Source organism: Bombus bifarius, unplaced genomic scaffold (assembly GCF_011952205.1).
Source record: "Bombus bifarius isolate JDL3187 unplaced genomic scaffold, Bbif_JDL3187 scf7180000008058, whole genome shotgun sequence".
Classification (NCBI taxonomy): domain Eukaryota; kingdom Metazoa; phylum Arthropoda; class Insecta; order Hymenoptera; family Apidae; genus Bombus; species Bombus bifarius.
The window spans coordinates 1,305,159-1,325,305 of NW_022884422.1; the positions used below are offsets into that span (position 1 = coordinate 1,305,159).

Consider the following 20,147-nt stretch of genomic DNA (forward strand, 5'->3'; position numbering starts at 1 on the left):
GCGAACATTGTTCGCTATCGGCGTACTGGGCCAACTATCAAAACCCGCGAAATTCGATTGTAACACGCGACACAGTGGAAGGATTAAAAGCGATAAAGTGTCGCATTTGGATTTGGCGTTGACACGACAAGAGTACAACAGGTCGAGCAACGTGCTTAAAAATGCAATTATTTACTGCAAACGAACGCGAAGGATGACTCGGTAAATCCTCTTACGTGCAGTTCATAATTGCGCGCAGAGAAATCAGGGAATGGGAACCGCAATAAGTCCGTAGTTAGCGTTATATCTGCTCGGCCGTGTTTTATTTCGCGCAAAAGTTGCTGGCTGGTAAACGAGGCTGAATTAAAAATGAACAGTTCCGCGTGCACGCTGGCGGCTTTGCTTAAAGAATCGGCCATTGGGAAGATACATCGGTCGGACAGGACAAAAGACAAAAGCCTGTATCAGTAATTGGCTTAGCCACAATACAATCGATGAATCCTGGTTGGACGGCCGGAGGAACCCAATAGAAGTTAAACCCAATTTAGCAGACCCACACTAACTTTCCCTTGTACAGTAGCCATGTTTCGCCAAATCTCCGTTTCTCCCTGCACTGAAACCTAACGCCTAATTTCTGCTAATTAGGTAACGTTCGACAACAATACGGCGAAATAAAATGGCCCACGTTATCGTATTCCTGCCAGTCTCTTTATGGAAATAGGAATGTCAGGAAATAATATAGCTCGCAAAATGACGTGAACAAAATTAGACTTAAAATCTCCAACCTGGGAAGACACGCTCGTTTCGTGAGTGAAATTTACGTATCAGATTTCCTCGACTGTCCTCCTCAAATTCGTTAGAACGTTTCATGATAAAAAATCGTCAAAAATCTCGGTCGGTCACGTTCTAGTTATAACGTTTTAGCGGTTAAATTTTTCGCGTGTAAGAAACGAGTGCTTATTTTTCGTTTCATAACGTTACTTCGAAGTGTATGATCGATTTGTTTGAAACATCTGTGGACAGATTGTATCTCGAATTTGAAAGGAACTAAAAGGAATGCAATAACTTGTATCGATCGATCATCTTGTTACGTCCAAATGACCTACCGATATTGCAATCGGTTTTACATAACGTTTCAGTGTGTTTTTCATTTTTTGCAATATATTTTACGATATAAAATATACAATACGCACCGCTGAAGGCAGGTGATCAGACTGAAAATCCAAACGCTGCCCGTCAAAATTCGTAGCGATCGTCGAACACGATAAACTTGTCAGCTGGAAAGTCTTATCGCTTGGCCAACAAACATTGAATTTCGGTGCCCTGTAACGCGACAGGGATAATCATTGTTTCACCTTCGCTCGACTGTGACCGTGGCCACGTAATTTCGGCATGATCGGCGGCCCCAAGTTATCGTTATTTATCGACGAATCGTATTTCACGGCTCAATAACTATGCGTTCACGTGTCTACGAATTTGCATATGTATCGAATCAGTTGTCGGATTCATATCAGCCGACGATAACAGAGTGACGTATTTACGAGACGTATGCGATTCGTGACAGCGGCGATCATTCGACTTGCATGCGCTGCATTAATCTCGCCTCTAACGAACGCGATCTACACGGTGTAAATTGCTATTTTATGTAGTGTACGCGGGATCGCCGTGGACTTCCAACGACGCAACAGTTTTATAAAATATGATAATTGTCCAGAATAATATGCGTTTCAACGGTTAAAGCCAATATCGGAGTCGGTAATGGTATTCGTCCATCCAAAAGCTTTCTTGTACGAGTTCGATGATATTTTCGTCTCATTTATCCTAAACGAGCCGTTTAAAAATCATACTGATCACGCACATAAATTGAAAGTATTGAAAAGTGATGATACAAGCAACGTTTTTAAAAACTTACTTTAGAATTTATTATTACTTACGTCATCTTACGATGAATGGACTAATGGAAGTAAGAGACTTGTTTCGTGAGGATTAAAAATTAATCGTGTACTTATGTAATGAAATTAAGAAATTAACAAAAGATAGAAGAATGAGATCGCTACCGATTTCACTGAACCTAAACCGTGATGAATAAAACAACAATTTTCAAAAACGGTTCCTACATTGCGTTGTAGGATTAATTATGGATGTCAAATGAAACGTCAAACGAAACGTCAAACTGGAAATTTGGAAGACAATGATTTCCGAATGCTCGTTTATCGGAATTCGCAAAAGAGCGATAACATTGTTCTACAAACACCTCCTCATCTCCATTGTTACCTACCGTTAGAACGTTTGTCCTGCGGCTATCGCATAATTTAATAATAATTAAACGACGATAATGACAACGGATTTTAGCATCCCAATATTTCACGCCGCGCGACCATCTCGTCAGTGTAATGGGCAACAGAGATGCATCGTATTAACGATAATTTGATTACGCACGTCCCATCGATATTGCAACGATTAAAAACTACAGTGGAACCGATTGTTTGCATAACTTTCTGCTTGAGAAAAACTTCAGAAATATTGTAAAGCTTGTCAACGCAGAATAACTATTATGTGATACATTAAATCGCATATAGCCATACGTGAATATTAAATAATAAATAAATAAATATTTCTCATCTATTTACCTAATTTTTAAATAGAAAAATGGAAGGTTTATAGAATGACGTGACTTATATACACATCTTAGATATTTGAGTTCAGCAATCTATAAATTGTTAACATTTCGACTTCCGCGCGTTAATCGCTCGACGCGTCGCGTTGCGCCATGAAAATCAAAAGATGATCGTCGATGCAGTAATATCAACAGGGTTCACGCCTAACTTACCATACTTTTGACAGTATCAGCCAGCCCATCGAGGCCCCTGTCGAGAAAGCAGCTCGGGACTACCTTTCACGAGGACGCATTACAAGACCGATCTATATTCGCGAAACGAGATGCGATCCATCACCGAGCCGCATGATCTTAGCCCGCAGCGATTCACTCTCGCCCTTTGTCTCTCTCGACGCTTTTTATTGTTTCTCCTCACGAGAAAATTGCCTGGCCCCCGACTCGAACTGGGTGGCACGATCTCAACCATCCACGCGTTTCGTCGCGGTCCTTCTTCTTCCTTTCTCTTGCACCGAATTTTGCGCTCGTCCCTCGTTGCGACGAGTTTTAAAGCGACTTTAAAGCGAAACCCGGGTTTCGACGCGCGATACAAATGACACGGAAAAGGCAGAACGGAAGCTGAAGCAATGGAACACGCGGTTGCACGTGCTGGCCACGTCGCGACGCGATTTCACGGTCGCCACACGACCCTCTCCCGCTCTCTTGCGCTTCGACGGACTTTTAATGAGCCCGCGGGAGAGCGAAACACGCGCGGTTGCGTCCCGTTGCCGCGAAACGATATTTGTTCCGTGGAATTGCGGGGAACGCGAGCCACGGTCTGCATAATGAGCGACCGAGACGTGCTCTAGCGGTATAGGGGAACCTCTCCCAGCCTCAAGATCTTTTCACTAACGTGTACGGAGCTTTTCAGGGGAACTCCGAGAGCGTATCTCGTGCTTTAAATTTTTTTTCTCTTCTTTTTCCTCCTTTTTTTAAAGGGAAGATGCTTCAAAATGTGCTTACCTTGCTATGCGAGCACTCGAAACGCACGGGTTAAGCGGAGTTGCCTCCACTAGCCAATCGACGTGCAGTAGGAGCTAGTGGTTTTAACTTCAATTCTTTCTTGTCATACGGATAGATAATTTTTGAAATGTTACAACAATATGCGTTTAACAATTAAAATCAGGCGTCGCCTGATTTTCAGACAAATCTGAATTGCTTTTGTTTTCTAGCTATTTTACTATCAAACTGTTTCATTTGAATCATGTGTCCTGTATTGTAAGATATTAAATAAAGTAAAATTTATTAGTATCTTAATACTTATAATACTACCTCCATAATTGGAACTGTCGTACTTAGTTATAAAGTTATACTATTATACAGGCTGTTACGAGATAATGACTGAATATTTTAAATTTTATAAGGTGAAAGAATAGCACGAAGAAGATGATGACACTTCAGTTTCCTTGTAAACTGGACACCTTAATTAATTGCATGTGAATCGAAACTAGGAGAAATATATATCTAATAAAAGTTAATTATGCGAATGAGACGGTTAATAAGAGAAATGGACAGGGTTGATTCGATTGCTCTCCCAGGAAAATCGTAAGGACAATCGTATTAGCGCCATTAGAAACATTTGAGATGATTCGTTTGAATTTTAAGGTTTAAATGGTCCTTCTCGGAAGGATTTGGGTCTGAGTAATCTCGTCTCGAGAGTCTAGACGCAGCCCGGGGCGCCGAACAGCTCGAAAGACGACCAAGAGAGAGACGAATCAGCATGCGAGGCATGGCTTCGGGCCGACAAATCTTTTGAAGCCATTCGTACAGAGGAGAGTCTTCCACCCGGGGTCCTTTCAGGCATACATTTCGTAACAGACTACAAAACCCACTCCGAATGCAATTATGTGGTACCTTGGCGGACACCTAAAGTGCCAGCAACGTAATTACCGCAGTCGTTATAATACAATTTGCAGCGAAATTAATTTCTTTGCAAACGTTTCCCCTTTCGACTTTTGGCTAATACAATATTAGCGTCTTTTGTTGCGTTGTAACGGTTCAATTATAAAATCTACGGTCGCGATTGTTCAACGATATTGCGGTTGTGAAAATCAAAGGCTCGCTCTACAACCCTCTCTGTACTACTGCACGAATATCTGGTTGACAGTTTCGCAATTTTGAGTTAATCGCACGTTTCACCGATACAAACTTTAGTTCGACTTTACACTAGTTTACGATAGTATTCAAACGCTTGTAGAAATGTTTTACGAATGTATTATGCATGTATGAACTATCATGACCATATTGATAGTTTGGATATATATGAATATTGATATATTTGAATATAGAAGCTACAAGATATTTAATTAAAAGTATTTAAACATTCGATAATCTATTATATTAATAAGCCGTGATATTCAATGGGACTATCTTTATCAGTAACTGTGTGTTCAAACCGAATATTAATTTTTTGCTAAATATAGATATATTTGCAGTAAATGTTTCGTAAATGTATCAGTTGTCAATGAAATTCCAAAATGTACTACTATACACACACAATATACATAAAGTTTTCTCCGGTAAGTGTCCAAATGCTTTAGTGAGCTATTACGTAATAAAGTAGTTGCGTTTTAACGTCGATGCAAATAGAACGTATGTTACTTTCTGTGCAAACGGAAATCGTAAAATCGATACACACCTCTGACGAATGGTTGAGCCGATACCAAGCGAACCGCAAAGCCGATGTATCCGAAAGTGGGTTCCCTCGCCGTGGAATTTCAAAACGATCTTTCTCCATTCCCCTTGCACCAGTACCACACTTTATCTTAAAATATTTCTCAGACGTCCACGGGTATAATATAATTTACACGAGCGGAGCTATCAAAGCCGTCACGTGGTCCCTATGATTTGTGGTATTCAATTTTATTTTATCCGAAACGCTCGGTCTGGGACGAGACTCTCAAACGGGATATCCTCTTTCCTACTTCCTACAGATGGAATTCTAAATAGTTCACCGCAGGAGGAATTTTGATTTCGTGGTATGGTTCACGGCATGAAACGTCGACAACGAAGGAGGACAGCTGGAGGAACGAATCGGCATGCGAGGTTTCCTAGGGAAAACCTCTTATACGCTACCGCCCCTTTTCGTTCAGCCTACCGAACAGGCGAGTTCATTTCGGATGGTATAACACGGTTTCTATTCTGATCCTACAAGTACCACCAACGGAATCAATAATGGAATAGACTAAGTGAAACATTCATCGCCAAAAAGTTGGTCGGTCGCGGAAATAGCATATGTTCGCTTCATTCCAACTGATAAAAAATATGAAAGGCACGAAAGGAAGGGATAATGTCGGTTGACTTTGTCGGTCGACGAGTTCGAGTTTCAGTTCGACGAAATTAAACTAATACCCTACTATGATCTTATCAATCATTTCCATCCTTGAACATAAACCGAACGCCCATCTTTGTTTCATATAAAAATCGAACGCGAGCCCATTGAAACACGATGGAAGACGGTTCGATCTTTCGCAGGAACGCTTTAGTTTCCAGCAGGAACGAGCAATCGAAGTAACGATATTAAATGCTGTACACTCCGGCGGATTGTATTGATTGTTTCGTTATAGTTCGTGTCTGCGTCAATCCCGGCGACCTGAATAAAAAGCTCCGAAAAAGAGAGAAATCCCGCGTCAAAGTTTATTTAGACCAGAGTAAATATCGCTCCCGTAGCTTCGAATTACAGCTAAAATTTTCACGCAGTCACCTCTGAACACCAACCTCTAACTTCCTGGAAGATCCAAACGACGTCGATTCGTGTCTGAAAGATTTTCATCCGACAAAATTACATCACCAAACTCCGAATAAACCGACGAGCAAAGTATCTCCTAAAGACCGGGCCTAAGTGAAATGCGGTAACATTTAACTTCGTAGCTTCCCCAACCCTTTCGCTAACTAAGCTCCGGAAACGCGACCGCCATTCTGACCCACTAACGAGCCGTAGTTAGAAATAAAGCGTTTATTCACCGCGCTCGGAATCAAAAAGGCGATTCTCCATTTACCGCGATCGCGTCCCCGTTCTTGCAAATTTTCGTAGCGTACTTTGCGTTCCTGAAACCCTCTATTCTATTGGCTAAGTTTTGACGCCGTCGGGAGACATAGGGACTTTTAAACAGTGCCGCGACATCATTTACGGGAAGCTGCGTACACGTGTGTGTACATAGATGTAACTGCATTTACGTTGAATCCTATTTACAACGGGTAAAATCGCATTGGGGGATCCCGTAGTGGAAGTACCTTGGGAATAGTCTGTGCGCAAGCTATACCAGCCTCCCGCCTCTCTGCCGCATACCAACCTCTTCGCCACTTTTCTCCAACGTAGCTGCTGCCGCGTACGAATCTACGCGCCCCGTATGCAAAAGCATCGCTAGCATTTTTACGCGAGAACGTTGTACACCGTTCCGTTAAGCACTCTTGCGAGTTTCGACATTTTTATCATCTCTTTCCTGTGCTCCTCCCTTTCGACCTTCTTTCCGTTTCCGCTTCTCTGACGTACCACGCGTTCGCTTTCATTCCCTAATCCCAAACACACACGTGATGCAGAGTTTCGCCGAGGCACCACGGTAGTTTTATAGTAGTGCGCGTCGGTAATTTCACATGTTTTTGAAAAACGACCGCGTGGACCCGTTCTGGGACTTCGGAATTAGGTCAGAAGCAGTGTTGTTGTTAACACGTTGTGTCGCCGTTGTGAAAGAAGGAGAAAATTATCTGTATGAACTCGGCGAGAACAGCAAAAGTGATGAAGGAAGATGAAGGATATTCAAGTCAGCCTATCGTTATTTTATCTATTATTTTTCGTACATATAGGGACGAAGTATGGATGGTTATGTATTGAGAATAACTGAACTTCAAGTACTAGCGATACATAAATGAAGAAATTAAGGTAGATAGTCTGATACTTTTCAGGTAGAAATCAGATGATAAAAAACGTTTGGCTTAAAATTAAGGTGTAAAAGAAGAACGCGTAACTACTCAAGGTTTAAGACGAATATAATTACATAGTTGACTGCATAGATTGCTTCAGATAAAAGAAATTGTAAAATAAAAAAAGAAAAAGCATCACTTTTCGACAAACTAAAATAAAACTTCTCACATACGTTATATCTAGTAATTTAGAGAATGGCGATGTCGTATCGGTTTTGCACATTTCATCGTCGTTCCGCGATTTATTCAGCTTGATCGACCGTTTGTTCCATTCCCACCTAGTTCGTTGCTGCGTGTGCCGCGAATAGCGAGTCGCGATGTGATATTACTAAACATATCATTTATTCACCAAACAGTCAGAATGCACGTACGAGACCTGGCTAGCGACCCCAACGTTCTACACCGCGCACAATAAAGCCGTCGCGGGCTCGGCCCGTGTTTGCGAATAGAATTCAATGTGGACACGTGTTCGCAAATATCCGCAAATTCTTTCAAGCCTCTCCTTCCACGGTGCCACCGAAAAAACGTTTTCTCTGTCCATGGTGGATTGCAACGTTTGCAGTCGGTCGCGACTCCGACCGCTCTTCATCCTCTTTCATCGAATCGCAATTCTCTTGATTTCATCAGTGTTGTTCGTTCGCGTTGATCGCGTGTCTACGATTAACGAAGCTCCTGTCAATTTCTAGGTGCGGCTCGATCTACGATTGAGTTATACGATCGAGAGCGAATCTACAAGCGACTGTGCGATTCCTTTCGCAACGTGTTTGTCAAAGACCTTGATTACGTGAGATGTAGAGGCATTTGGAGCCTGCGAGTAAATTAGAGATTGAAATATAACGAGGCTTAGGAATATCGAATCGTGATTAATGGTTATCGGGGAGTAGAAGCTTCTTGAAATTAATCGAGTTAGAGGAATTCAGGTTACTCGAGCTTATGTTCATGTAAATCAGGCGAATGCTGGACTAGCAATAAGTGAAATTCACTTCAGAAGAACTTGTGTCTAGTTCACATTGTATGTAAGTAATTCACGTCGTTGAACATGTATTTCAAGCTTCAAGGAATAGCTGAAAGGACTTCGATTTCGTTTGAAAATTAAAAGAATATATCAAATCAAGTATAACTAACAAGTTAGAAAAGTCAGCTCAAGTTACTTGAATTCAAGCGACTCGACGTAAATACCTAGATATTGCTTTTCAACTATTTAGAATTGTAGATCAATGTTATAAAACCACAACCGTATAGACAATATGCGTATAACAAAAACCTACATATATATGTATGACTTATTATTCCCAACTATTTTCCGTAACGAAAATTTATCGGAACGACGAGGGTCTCGTTTATATTCTAATAGAAAGACCCGTTATCAAAGATCTTAAACGAAAGTTATTCCGCATATTCTGGGAAAAACAGCGCAGCGTTCCGTTTCATACATACCACTGGCTTACGTCTACTATGGCTAGGCTAAACTCCAATCTAAATTCCGATGCTTCTAGATCGGAATAGATTTTGCATGTAAGAACGCGAGTCCGTGCGCTGACCGGCCTCCACTCGCTTTCGTCTCCGTTTCCAACGTTGGTTAGCGTCCAAAACGCCATCCTCTTTGCTTCCACCTCTTTCTTCCATCTCTCTGAGTCCTCTCAACCGTCCCCCATTCGCCATTGACGTAGATTAAAAAATTTCTGCGTCGAATTATGAAAAGCTATTTGTCCAGCAATCGTCAGAACCGCTCGTTAATGGATTTCTCGAGCAAGCGTTTCCCAAGCGTCGAACGACGCGTCCGAGACAAGGACAACGACGACGAAATATGCATCAACCTGTACAGCCTCCTCTCCTTGCGGCAGCATTTTCATCCCATTCCATCGACCTTTTTCAGCCACTTTAGCCAACTGCAGTAGCAAACCGCCGACAATGCGGAATAGGAATTTCATTCTGCGCGAAATGCCGCGGTCGTTGCTCGTTTTTTCCGCGGCCAAGTACCCGCCCCTGGCCTGCATCCGGTCCCACGCCGTGATTACATTCGACTCGGCATGTGTGCAACGAGAGTAAAAGAGAGAAAATAAAATATAGTAGAGGGGAGAGAGAGAATGACGTGAGAGATAGAGGAACAAGGAGAAGGAAGTAAGGCCGAAGCAGATACCGAAATTAACTGCACCAAGCAAGATCTCATTACCATTTCGCTGGCGGCTCGTTTCACGACGACCCACCGCCAGCAACTAGCTGAAATAATCGCGCATTAGCCGAGTTTTCGCCGCGAGGAAACTGCTTCCGCGCGATGCTTTTCTTCGAATCGAGCGGCGACCGACAAGAGGCTCTGAATTGGCTGGCGATTTATCGCACTGCATTATTTAACCCGCCATTGCCAGCTGCGCTCGCGTTTCTCCAAACGTTCCTTTTCTGTGGTTCGCGTACCTATGACCGCGATATATGAGTTGTAAATATTAATTAGTCTACTCGACGTCACTATGGAGTATATTCGTGATTCTTTTCTTCAAAGTTTGTCAGCTTTCCTCCTTGCTGTACCATTCTCGTTGGAAACGTGATATTAAATTTCAGGCAATTTTAATTCAATGGCGAAACGCCGTTGGAAAGATACGCTAAAAGTTATATCATTTTTATAATAACGAACCGAGGGCATGGAACAACGTGAATGAACGTCGTAGCTCGTCGCGATCGCTCGTTCGAAAAGTATTTCAGGTAGAAAAGACCTCAAATAGACACCGAGCTACGGATTCGCCTTGAAACGACGTGCCGAACGGAACAGGGAAGTTAAACGAAGCGAATAAAAGAATTAGACCAGGAAAATTGAATTCAGCCGGCTGGAGAGACGGGGATCGAAGTGGTTGAACACACAAAAGCCGGATCCTGAAACGGTAAATGTATCAAGAAGCGTACATCTTTAATCAACTTCGATTCGTTTCGTCGAGCGTTACTTTTATCGTACCTATTCTCCTTTATCAACTACGATAACAAAGCAACGAGTGTCGAATGTACTCTCTACAAATAGGTTCGATACCACTGATATCGGCGTTACATCGACGAGATCGATCGCTCATGAAGACGTTAGACCAACTCCGATTCCTTCTACCTTATTATCATACAGCGCGAAGGAAGCTCGGTTCGTTTGTGCTGTTACCAACGACCCTACAAGATGGAAGGGAAAAGTTAAACCATGCGAATAAAAGAATTGAACTGTTAGATTAGGAGAGAGGGAGCAAACCAGGAAGAGGGTAAGAAGCTGTACGAAAGGGGTATAAGGAAAAGAAATCGAGCGCTAAGAATCCGGTGTTCGCTTGGTCGCCTAGCTGGTCTGGATGATCGTGGTTGTTCTGCTTCTAAGATTACGATCATAACGAAAATCTTCTCGTTCCCATTGGCCGTCAAGTTTCTCCTCCGTCTTCCTCTTTTTCGCTCTACATGAGTTCTGTCGTCCATTCGATCCTTTCTTCTCGCTCTATGTCCCTTCCCTGTTCCCCTCTTTTTTCTTCCCATGACGTCGCTCTGTGTGTATGAGAGCGTCCGGCGACGGCTGCATCGCATAGAGCATTGCGAGCGGCACGGCATGCATTATGGAACGAGCAGGCAACGATTCTACCGGAAAAATTGCGGACACGCGAGACGAACGCGATCTGCAGCCTGACTACCTACCTACGTAGATATGTACCTAAGCACCAACCCACCACTACTCTCGGTTATCCCGCTCTGTAGTCGCCGGAGAAGATTGCTTTCCTATATTGCATCCACCACCCCATCCCTATACGCAGATATGCGCACGTTACGGCAGCTTTCCATTTCAGAAGAAACGCGGTTCCTTCGTTGTTAATGTCGAACGATGTGTGACACGACAATAAGGAGCTACCAAGTTAAATGATTTGCCGACAAAGAGCGATAATTTAGATAGAATTTTGCATTGTGCCGTTTTGATTGGTACAATTTTTGCTTGTCTGGTTCGTTTCGTTTCGATTAGATCACAACTCGTTCGATCAGAGTTCGATTAGACTTTAATAATAAGCAGGAAGCGATGGTATTTTTCATTTCAATTTCGTCGCACCAATTGAATGTTAATAAGTATCGATCACAAAGCAACCGATTTAAACCGCAATGTGTCGTGTATGCAATGAACATTAAACGATCGGCGGTCCAACAACATACATTAATCATAACGAACGGCACGGTCAGTCGACTGTAATCAAACGGTCGAGCGAACAGACATCGTACAGAACTTCTATCGTAGTTATTGCTTTTAAGGTGAATTTAATTAACCTCGCTTAACCGCTTACTTATTTTCCACACCGAGTTCGCCTCGCTCTTGTTGCGGCGAGTTCCACCGTGCCTCGGAGATAAGATAAAATCTTTCGTGGACCAGTTAAGAATCTATTATTTCGATCCTAGCGAATCTTGTTCCTCCAAACCTTCGCACGAGGCCGAGATTATAATCAATTTTCATTGGTGAGCAGAGTGCACAAGAAAGGTGAAACTGCTGTCATTAATCGCAAAGGTTAATCATAAAAAGAAACGCATCTGTCTACGAGAGGGGCTGACAGTGACGCAGCGCGAATCCGAGTGAATTTGTCGTCGACGGGAAATTCCGCGCGAAGTAGCCTGCAAGCGATGATGGAAACGCGAACGAGGACGATGTGGGAGCGGAAAGCCGTTATAAAAGAAATATTCGACGACAAATGTACAAATGAGGATGAGGCAGGAAGAGGACAGAGTTGAAGCGTTCGCGTGGTTGCTCGTGCAACGTTGGCTGTCCCGTTCGCGTCGTGGAAAAGCCACGCGAGAAAAGCGTACAAAGAAAGAAAAAAAGAAACGAACGAACGAGTGTCCATCTCCCTCTGCGTTAGATTATGGCCCTGATGTTATGAAGAACCGAGTAAAGTGACAGCCGCGTAATGCTGATGAAAGGGAGGATAACAGCGTAATCCCCTTGAGTCCGGTTTTCGAAGAGAGTTTTCGTCAACAGATGCGGCAGGATAACGACGTTTTAAATTTAACAGTACTTGAAAATAAACTGTGCGCCCGACCCCATCCTCCGAAAATTCTATGCACGTTCTCTTTGTGGCTCTTGTAGAAAAATTAAACCGGTTCACAACGTTTACCGGTGAAAATTCTCTTCGTCGTATCTACAGTCGCGCGATGTTTGCCTTGTTAGTTTATCGAGCTTTAGACTTTCAGGGGCAGGATGATGTTTTCTAACCCGTGTACCGTTTCGACGAAGCGTAGCTGGATATGTCAGCTGAATCTGCGTCTTCTACGTTTTACTTGGAAATCGAGGAAGAACTTTCGACCGCCGTTTTCTCTAGCTGTATACGTATGTATGTACGTACATAGGTTCTTTCTATTCATTTTATCAAACGTCGCTCGTATCCATCGTGATTCCCGTTAAGTCTCGTTTGCTTGGATTTGAAAAAGTTATCCGTCCCATCGGACGGTACAGGATACGAGCTCGAAAAATACCGTTTCGATAAACACAATACATCATGGGCCAGTGACTGAAAATCGTGCAAGATAATCGGTCCTCGGAAAAATAAAACGACAGAGTGTCGTACAAAATGACGAGCACGCGTAATGACAGGCCGCTGGCCTCAGTTGGTAAGATTGATAACTATGCAATGCACCGATCGAAACGAGAAACCCATTACTTATCTTCGGAAGAACTATCATTATGCGAGTTCTCTTGCACACACGGTCCTGGTATTCCAAGTGATCTGTGGAACGCTTGACGCACCGGGATCGGTAGCATAGGAGTAATTAGTCGAAATTATTCCAAGTCAACGTTCGTGGAATGAATGTAATTTTGTTAGAACGCACTCGGTGAAAATGATCGTCTCGCGAAACCATCGTTTCCAATTCAAGATGCGCTATGCATACCTAAGAAATAATGATAATTGCGTTTCTCCGTTATTTTGCTGGCGCGTTATACACAAAGTTGTCTGTTGGAACGTCGATAATTTCGAGTATTTAGAGTTTAAGAACGAAAGCTCGCGCACGAAGAAACTCGAGCTACCGTCTGACAACGATCGCGAAGGAAATAACGTGACGCTCTTAAGGACACTTACCTGAAGATGGAGCTGTCCGTTGTTGTCTACCCATCCAATGACCATGTCAGCTCCAACGCTGCCGTCATCCCTCGTGAAACCCAGACCCACGTAGCCGAGAGTCTTCACTTGAATCTCGAACATCACATCTCTCTCGCCAGGCGTCCAAAGAACTAAGAAGTTATTGTCCAGGACGGCACTGTGTTTCCACTCGACGGAGAGGACGCCGTTGACGAAGAGGAGGAGACACGTAGCGATTACGGCCTTCATCTTTTACAACCGATGCGCCTCAGAACATCTGTAATCAAAGAAAAATGCTCTATCGTTAACCATGCGTTCTTCTTCAATTTCATTAAATTCTATAAAATCCGAAACTTTTTTAATCATAAAATTAAAAATTAATGAAGATAAATCAATTTCGGTTTGGTTAATTTAAATTCTTGTAAATGTAAATACGACATAATTTGTTGTTATTGCGAGACAGGAAGTCTTCAGGCAAAGAGATTATTACATTCAAGAGATACGTTCCCCGGGTTAAAAGGTTAAATACAAAACGAAATATTCAGATTTTCACATATTTACGTACAGCATCTCTCACATTCCATCGTTATAACCTGCCAATGTGCGAGGTAACAAACCCCATTCTTCAGCTTCCGCTACGTCTCGCAACCCCGTAATTACAAGTGCTTCGAGTCCTTACGCGGAAAAGCGCTCGCCGCTAAAACGACGTAGTCGCGTTTCTTTCTCGCCGCTCGTTAATCATCGCCATTTCTGTACGACCTAACAAAGTAGCGGAAGAGCGTTGCGCGTATCGATGCCTCTCGTCCCATCGACATCGAGCGAAGACCCGGTAACTCGTGTTTCCACGTCAGCGTTCGATCGTTAGCCTGCTATTTAGGCGTTTTATGCGGTCGTAGACGGCTCGGTTATATTTTCCTTCAATATTTTAAGAGCAGTGGCTCGCCATTAACCGCGTAACCGACACACGGACCAAGCCGCTTGGTCCTAAAGCGTAAACGACTCGAAGCCACATATAACAGTTGGCCACCGGTGCCGCTCGATTCCTCCTATTTCGCATGCGACCCACTCTATCGCGCTTAAGTGCGCCCCCCGTGTGTACTTTCGTCCCGGTATTTTCACTCGTTTCCCACGTAAAATCGTATTAGCCTCTTTATCCCTCGACTTCCCTCGAACCGCGCTCCGCCACTTGGCCTCGATGAAGATGCGCTCCCGTTACGAAAGACGACGAAAACAACGCGAGCTACGGTGGGAAAATTTCTGGCTGGTGTAGTTAAAAGGACTCCACGTAGCCAGAGTGAGAGACAACCAGATTGATTTATTTCGTCAATGGTCCTAATAGGATCCTAACTCCTAATACGTGCTCACGTTAAACTGCAAGATTAATCGTCGACTCGATTCGCGAACGATGATTGATGTCGACCTTAATTCGCGATAAAGGCGACTTGACTTATCAAGAATCAAAACCGATATCACCGGTGTTATTCTTGCGTCGATTTGCGAACTCTCGGGCATTGATCTAGCTGGCTATCAATTTCACTTTATTGCCGGCACAAAGAGTACTCGTATAGATGGAGATAGGTATATAACGTAATTAACGTCGCGGAATGGATGAATGGTAAACGCGCGGACAAAGAAAGAGTTTCTCGCGTACGATCGAACGAGGGAAAGCAGAACGAGGTAGAACGAGGCCACGAGAGCTCGTCGATGTGCCATTTGCGCACCGCGTTCGCGGCAATCAAGCAAGACGAGCGCGGCAGTGAATTCGCCCGACGAAAGAAAAAGTCTATTCGTGACCGCATGGATTAAGCGAACGACGTACACGTTCACCCGTGCACGGAACTGCGCATCGCGAGCACGAACGAGCAAAAACGAAAACGACAGTGAAGGAAGCAGCAAAAGCAGAGCCGGCAGCAAAGATAGTGCCGGTATGGAAAATAAAAAAAATTCCTAACCATCGTCCATAATGGTGATGATGAAAAAACACGAGCAAAACCGAGCGTAAAGGAAATCGAATTGATTCCATTGTCGATTAAAAATTCAATGGGTACGCGTGTATGCAGGTGAATGGTCGACGATGGTTTTTGGCGAATCGTCGCTAGAAACGGCTGGCCGATTCGGAAAGGGGTGGAAAAACAGATGGCCGGCCGGCGAAATCTCTTTTGTTCGAGCTTGGTGTGCAAACATCCGCTGGTAAATCAGCAGGACACTGTCAAGAGAACTGTCAATTCGAAAGCAATCGAATCGATTAATAGTAACAATCGCGTGACGCTTGAACGGACCGATGGAAATCCGGGGGACGCGAACGACGCAGTTACCAAGTGTCAGACGAGTGGGCTCCGCTCCATTGAACTATTCGTTTCTGTGCATGCGGTTGGGAAAAGCGGAGAATTAAGCGTTTCACAGAGATCACCGCATCGGTAGAACACACGAATGATTTTGCGCGCGTCTCTCGCTGTCCTGTTTGTCTGGAAAACACGCGTGATGCGAGCCACTGGTCGCTCGCACCGCTTCGACCACGTGTTCCGCGCAATTTCAGGCACCGCGGTCGTCCCGCGAATCTGCGACCGATCGTTTTAATTAACGACGAAACAGTGGCTGTAACGCATGCCCGTTCAAGCAACGTAGACACGCACGATGTCGAACCGGTAATTTTCCGCGTCGTAATCAGAATCGATAGTCGTTCTCTCCTCTCTTACGTGTCTGATTCACGACAATGGCTTTTTTTACCGTCCGTTAAAATCTAACGGACGTAATCCCGACAGTACTATCTCCGAATCGTTAGGGTGAATTCAAAATAATTCGACCCCCTATCTGTTCACGGTAATTTGGAAGTTCGAACGAGGTAGAGAAATCATACGATTTTTCACACGATAATCGTAATTCGAATCGCGCCGTTTGCATTTTCATATTTTTCCAAACATTCTATTACGCGATAGGTAAATCTTTAATTGAATAACATTAAACGGTTGAAACACGTATTTCTCCGATACGTTTTGTAACGAAATCGAATCGATCGTTTCACGCCGATTATGTAACGAGGCTTGATTGTTCGGGATTAAAGTGAAATTTGACTTTTATAATTTACAAAATCTGGATTTAAACGCTTTATGCGTCGTTTTATTTTCGCGAACACGTAAAATATACGCAGAATGCGCGTGTTATTTTAACGAAATGGGAACGCAATATTTATTATGGAACTATGTGATCGATAATATCGTTTCTGCTTGTTCTTGATGAGTGGAACGCGAAACAAAATATCTGAAAATGTGAATTCTCGATTTGAAAACAACGGTATCGTCGACTTGAAACTGGGTCGAGCAACGAAGTAATTTGCGAGGATTGTACACGGTCTCCTAAAACATAATCGTTTCAGGCGCTACACACGGCCTCGAGAAACTTCGATCTCAAGGCCCGAGACCTCTAATAAGGTCATACAAATAGTCAAAGTTCGTCCCATAATGAAACTACGCCGCGGAAACTGTGCGGAATTTCGGGCGCTCGTCAACCGGTTTGTTTCGTGACCGTCCAATTCTTCATAATTGCTTCTTTAACAACTGAACACATTTCAAGCGCAAAGCTTGCCGCGAACAACACAAATCCATTAACCAAATTGGCAAGCAAATACATGTAATTTACTTTTATTCGTGTCCTCTATCTTCGATGGGAAAAGAACATAGAGAGTTTTCATTCGCAGAAAAACATCGATCCATCGAATCGTTGGGTTCGCGATATGGACAAATCATTGTAATTTATCAAAAACGAGATCAACCGTGACGGGACAGGTTGATCTGCGATCTCGAACGTCACAACCTGTTTTCGTAGAGAAGCTAACGCAAATAGGAAAGCAGATAACGCGCGTTAGGTCGAACCGTTATCCGATTCCTCGAACCGATGCGACGTCCAATAGATACACCGAATTTGCGGATCGCTCCACTATACGGTTCCGTGTACGACGCGACGCGACGATTGGTCCCGGTGATCGGTTCGCGCCCATCGCACCATCAGGAATTCTCGCTGATGCATGCAGCATGCGCAACGTGAGTTCGTCGATTTTACGGTGATAGTAGAGCAACCGCCAATCTGAAAACGATCGATTCAATTAACAGTAACAGCGGTGTAATGTGCGCCGGATGTGAGGTGATGCATCGGCAGGAGCAGCTGTCGCGCGGCAACTCGAATCGCTCGACCATACGGAGAAGCGTCAACTCAAATTGAGAGGACAGTCGAGGTCCGCGAAACGAAAAGGATGACAGGAGGGGATGAGGTTGGCATATAGAGGAGGGTAGTTGAAGAGGAGTAAAGCGAGAGAGACAGAGACAGAGAGAAAGAGAGAGAGACAGAGAGACAGAGAGACAGACAGACAGAGAGACAGAGAGACAGAGAGAGGAAGATGACAAAGAGAACGCGTGTGGTATGCAAGCAAGAGTGTGAGGGTGAATGATAGGGGAGGAGAGGGAAGGGTGGTGTGAAGGGAATGGAGCCAGGTCGGAGGTGAGCCTAGCTAACACACGACTACCACGGACGGGTTTGATTTGCGGCGTGTCGTTCAGTCGATTGCTCTCAAATTGCGTCCAGCGCTAGTGGCATCAACCTGGAACGTAGCCCCAATACATTGACGCCTCCGAACGAGGCCTGAGAGGGGCCCTGGCTGCCGGCTTTTCCATCGATGTACGCGCTCGCGCAACCGCCTATTCTCATCCCTTTTCGCGCCTTACAAAACTATCTATCTCCCTGCCCCTTTCCACCTTGAAACTCTTCACTTTCTCCCACCAATTTCCGCTGTTTCGTGTCCTGTACGAATCTGGTCACCCACCACTTCGCCGTTCAACTACTTTTAAAGTTAAATAAATTGTGAAGTAGCGATGCTAAAGCGGCGAAATCGAAATACCAGGAGAGTTGTGCGTATTGCAGAGTGTGAATGCGATCGCAGAATCAACAAAAGCGACACGCTGCGTCGCGGCGAAGTTGTTTGAGAAAGAAATAGTCGGTGGCATGTGAAACGAAATTATCGCGCGATAGTTCTCTTTTTTTTATTTTCATTTTTCTAGCTTGTTCTCTATGCGCGCGATGCATGTTATGTAGGTAATATTAAATTGAAATAAACACAGCAGAAAGTATTCAAAATACAGATGTTAGCAGGCATTTGATAGTTTCGAATAAAATCCAGTTGACTGGCGGAATTACATCTTTTCCATCGATTGACAGTTATAAATAGGGGAAATGGTTAACTCAAAGTTTGCGTTCAACCGATTTTTATAGTCAGTTATTAAAGCTCTGCGAAGCTCGGCGAAAAGAGGGACAAGAGGGCAGAAAAAGGAGATATCTTGTATCGGTACGCTCGGGTTTGCTTGAAAAATCTGACGTGTACGCTAAAGAGCAAGCTGAAATGTAATTTCTGTGGATGACACCGGAGATAAACGTGACGTGGAATATTATAAAGCTGCTCCTGTTCACTTTTAATTCCTATCCGAATTCCGGTGTTATCGGAAGTAATGGCTAAAAACAGCATAGAACCAGCCGTATATCGGTCGATAACGAAACAGAAAGTCCTGTTACGAACTTCTCCAGTTTAAAGACTTTTTAAACGAACGACGAACCAATATGCTGTCGTCGGAACGGAAACAACCGACCAATTCATCCATCAACTTCTTTCCACGGAAAAAAGAATGAAGTCTGGGACAGAGAGGAAAAAAGAGAAATCATATACCTGCTGGCGGTGTAGGGTCGGGGCACACCAATTAACGTCCGTAAAATCATTAGATGTCGCCTAAAGACGCCCATACACGTTCCTCAGCTACCTCTCTTCTATCATAGGATCGGGTACCAGGTCTAAACGTTTCAACGTTTAAAGGTTGCTGACGCGAGGGACTCTCGACCACGCATATACAAGAATAGATTAATGGAACTTGAGCTCGTGGTATGTTTCTCCTCGTCGTTCCAAATTTACTAATAGATGTTCAGAGTTCTTAGTAAATGAGTAACGTTGGAGTTTATCGAAAGTCAACTTAATCAATTCAACTTCATTAATGATTAATTGAAAATTAATATTTAATCCTCAAGAATTCAATATTCTATTTCCACATAAATTCGTTTATAATAGTACATTCCCAGGTGTATTTTTACAAAATCACGTAAAATTTAAAATATCGTAATGTTCCTTCACATTTGAATTATTTGAATTATTAATTGAATTAATTCGAATTAGTATGAATTAAAGGATGACGAGCACCGAATCGTATACGTTAATGAACAAAGCTATCATTTTGTGTCGCGTAACGATACGCGAAGATTACCTCCCTTTCTTTTTTCATTGTCCAGAGCAGTTTTTTTTTTATCGCAGAACGGAGATCTGCACGCGTGCGCGGCACGTTTCATCGTGAAACCGAGACCGCACGGTTTGTAATCTGCACAGGTTTGCCGCAGCAAGTCAAGCCGGCGTTAACGGTGAAACGTTGTATCAGGCTTCGTTAAAAAGTAAGAGTTATTTGCATAGCCGCGAACTGGTGCGTGGTAGGACGCTCGGCGTCGCGTCT

At 43.6% G+C, this 20,147-nt stretch overlaps 1 protein-coding gene across 1 annotated transcript in view; it reads right to left on the bottom strand.

Moving 5' to 3' along the window:
• LOC117208232 (MOXD1 homolog 2) overlaps positions 1-20,147 on the bottom strand; it is a 167,754-nt gene that overhangs the window by 73,026 nt on the left and 74,581 nt on the right. Inside the window, exon 2 of the mRNA XM_033449219.1 lies at positions 13,615-13,891. Coding sequence (XP_033305110.1) covers positions 13,615-13,863 — 249 coding nt within the window. The 5' untranslated portion in view covers positions 13,864-13,891. The remainder of the gene's footprint in view (positions 1-13,614; positions 13,892-20,147) is intronic.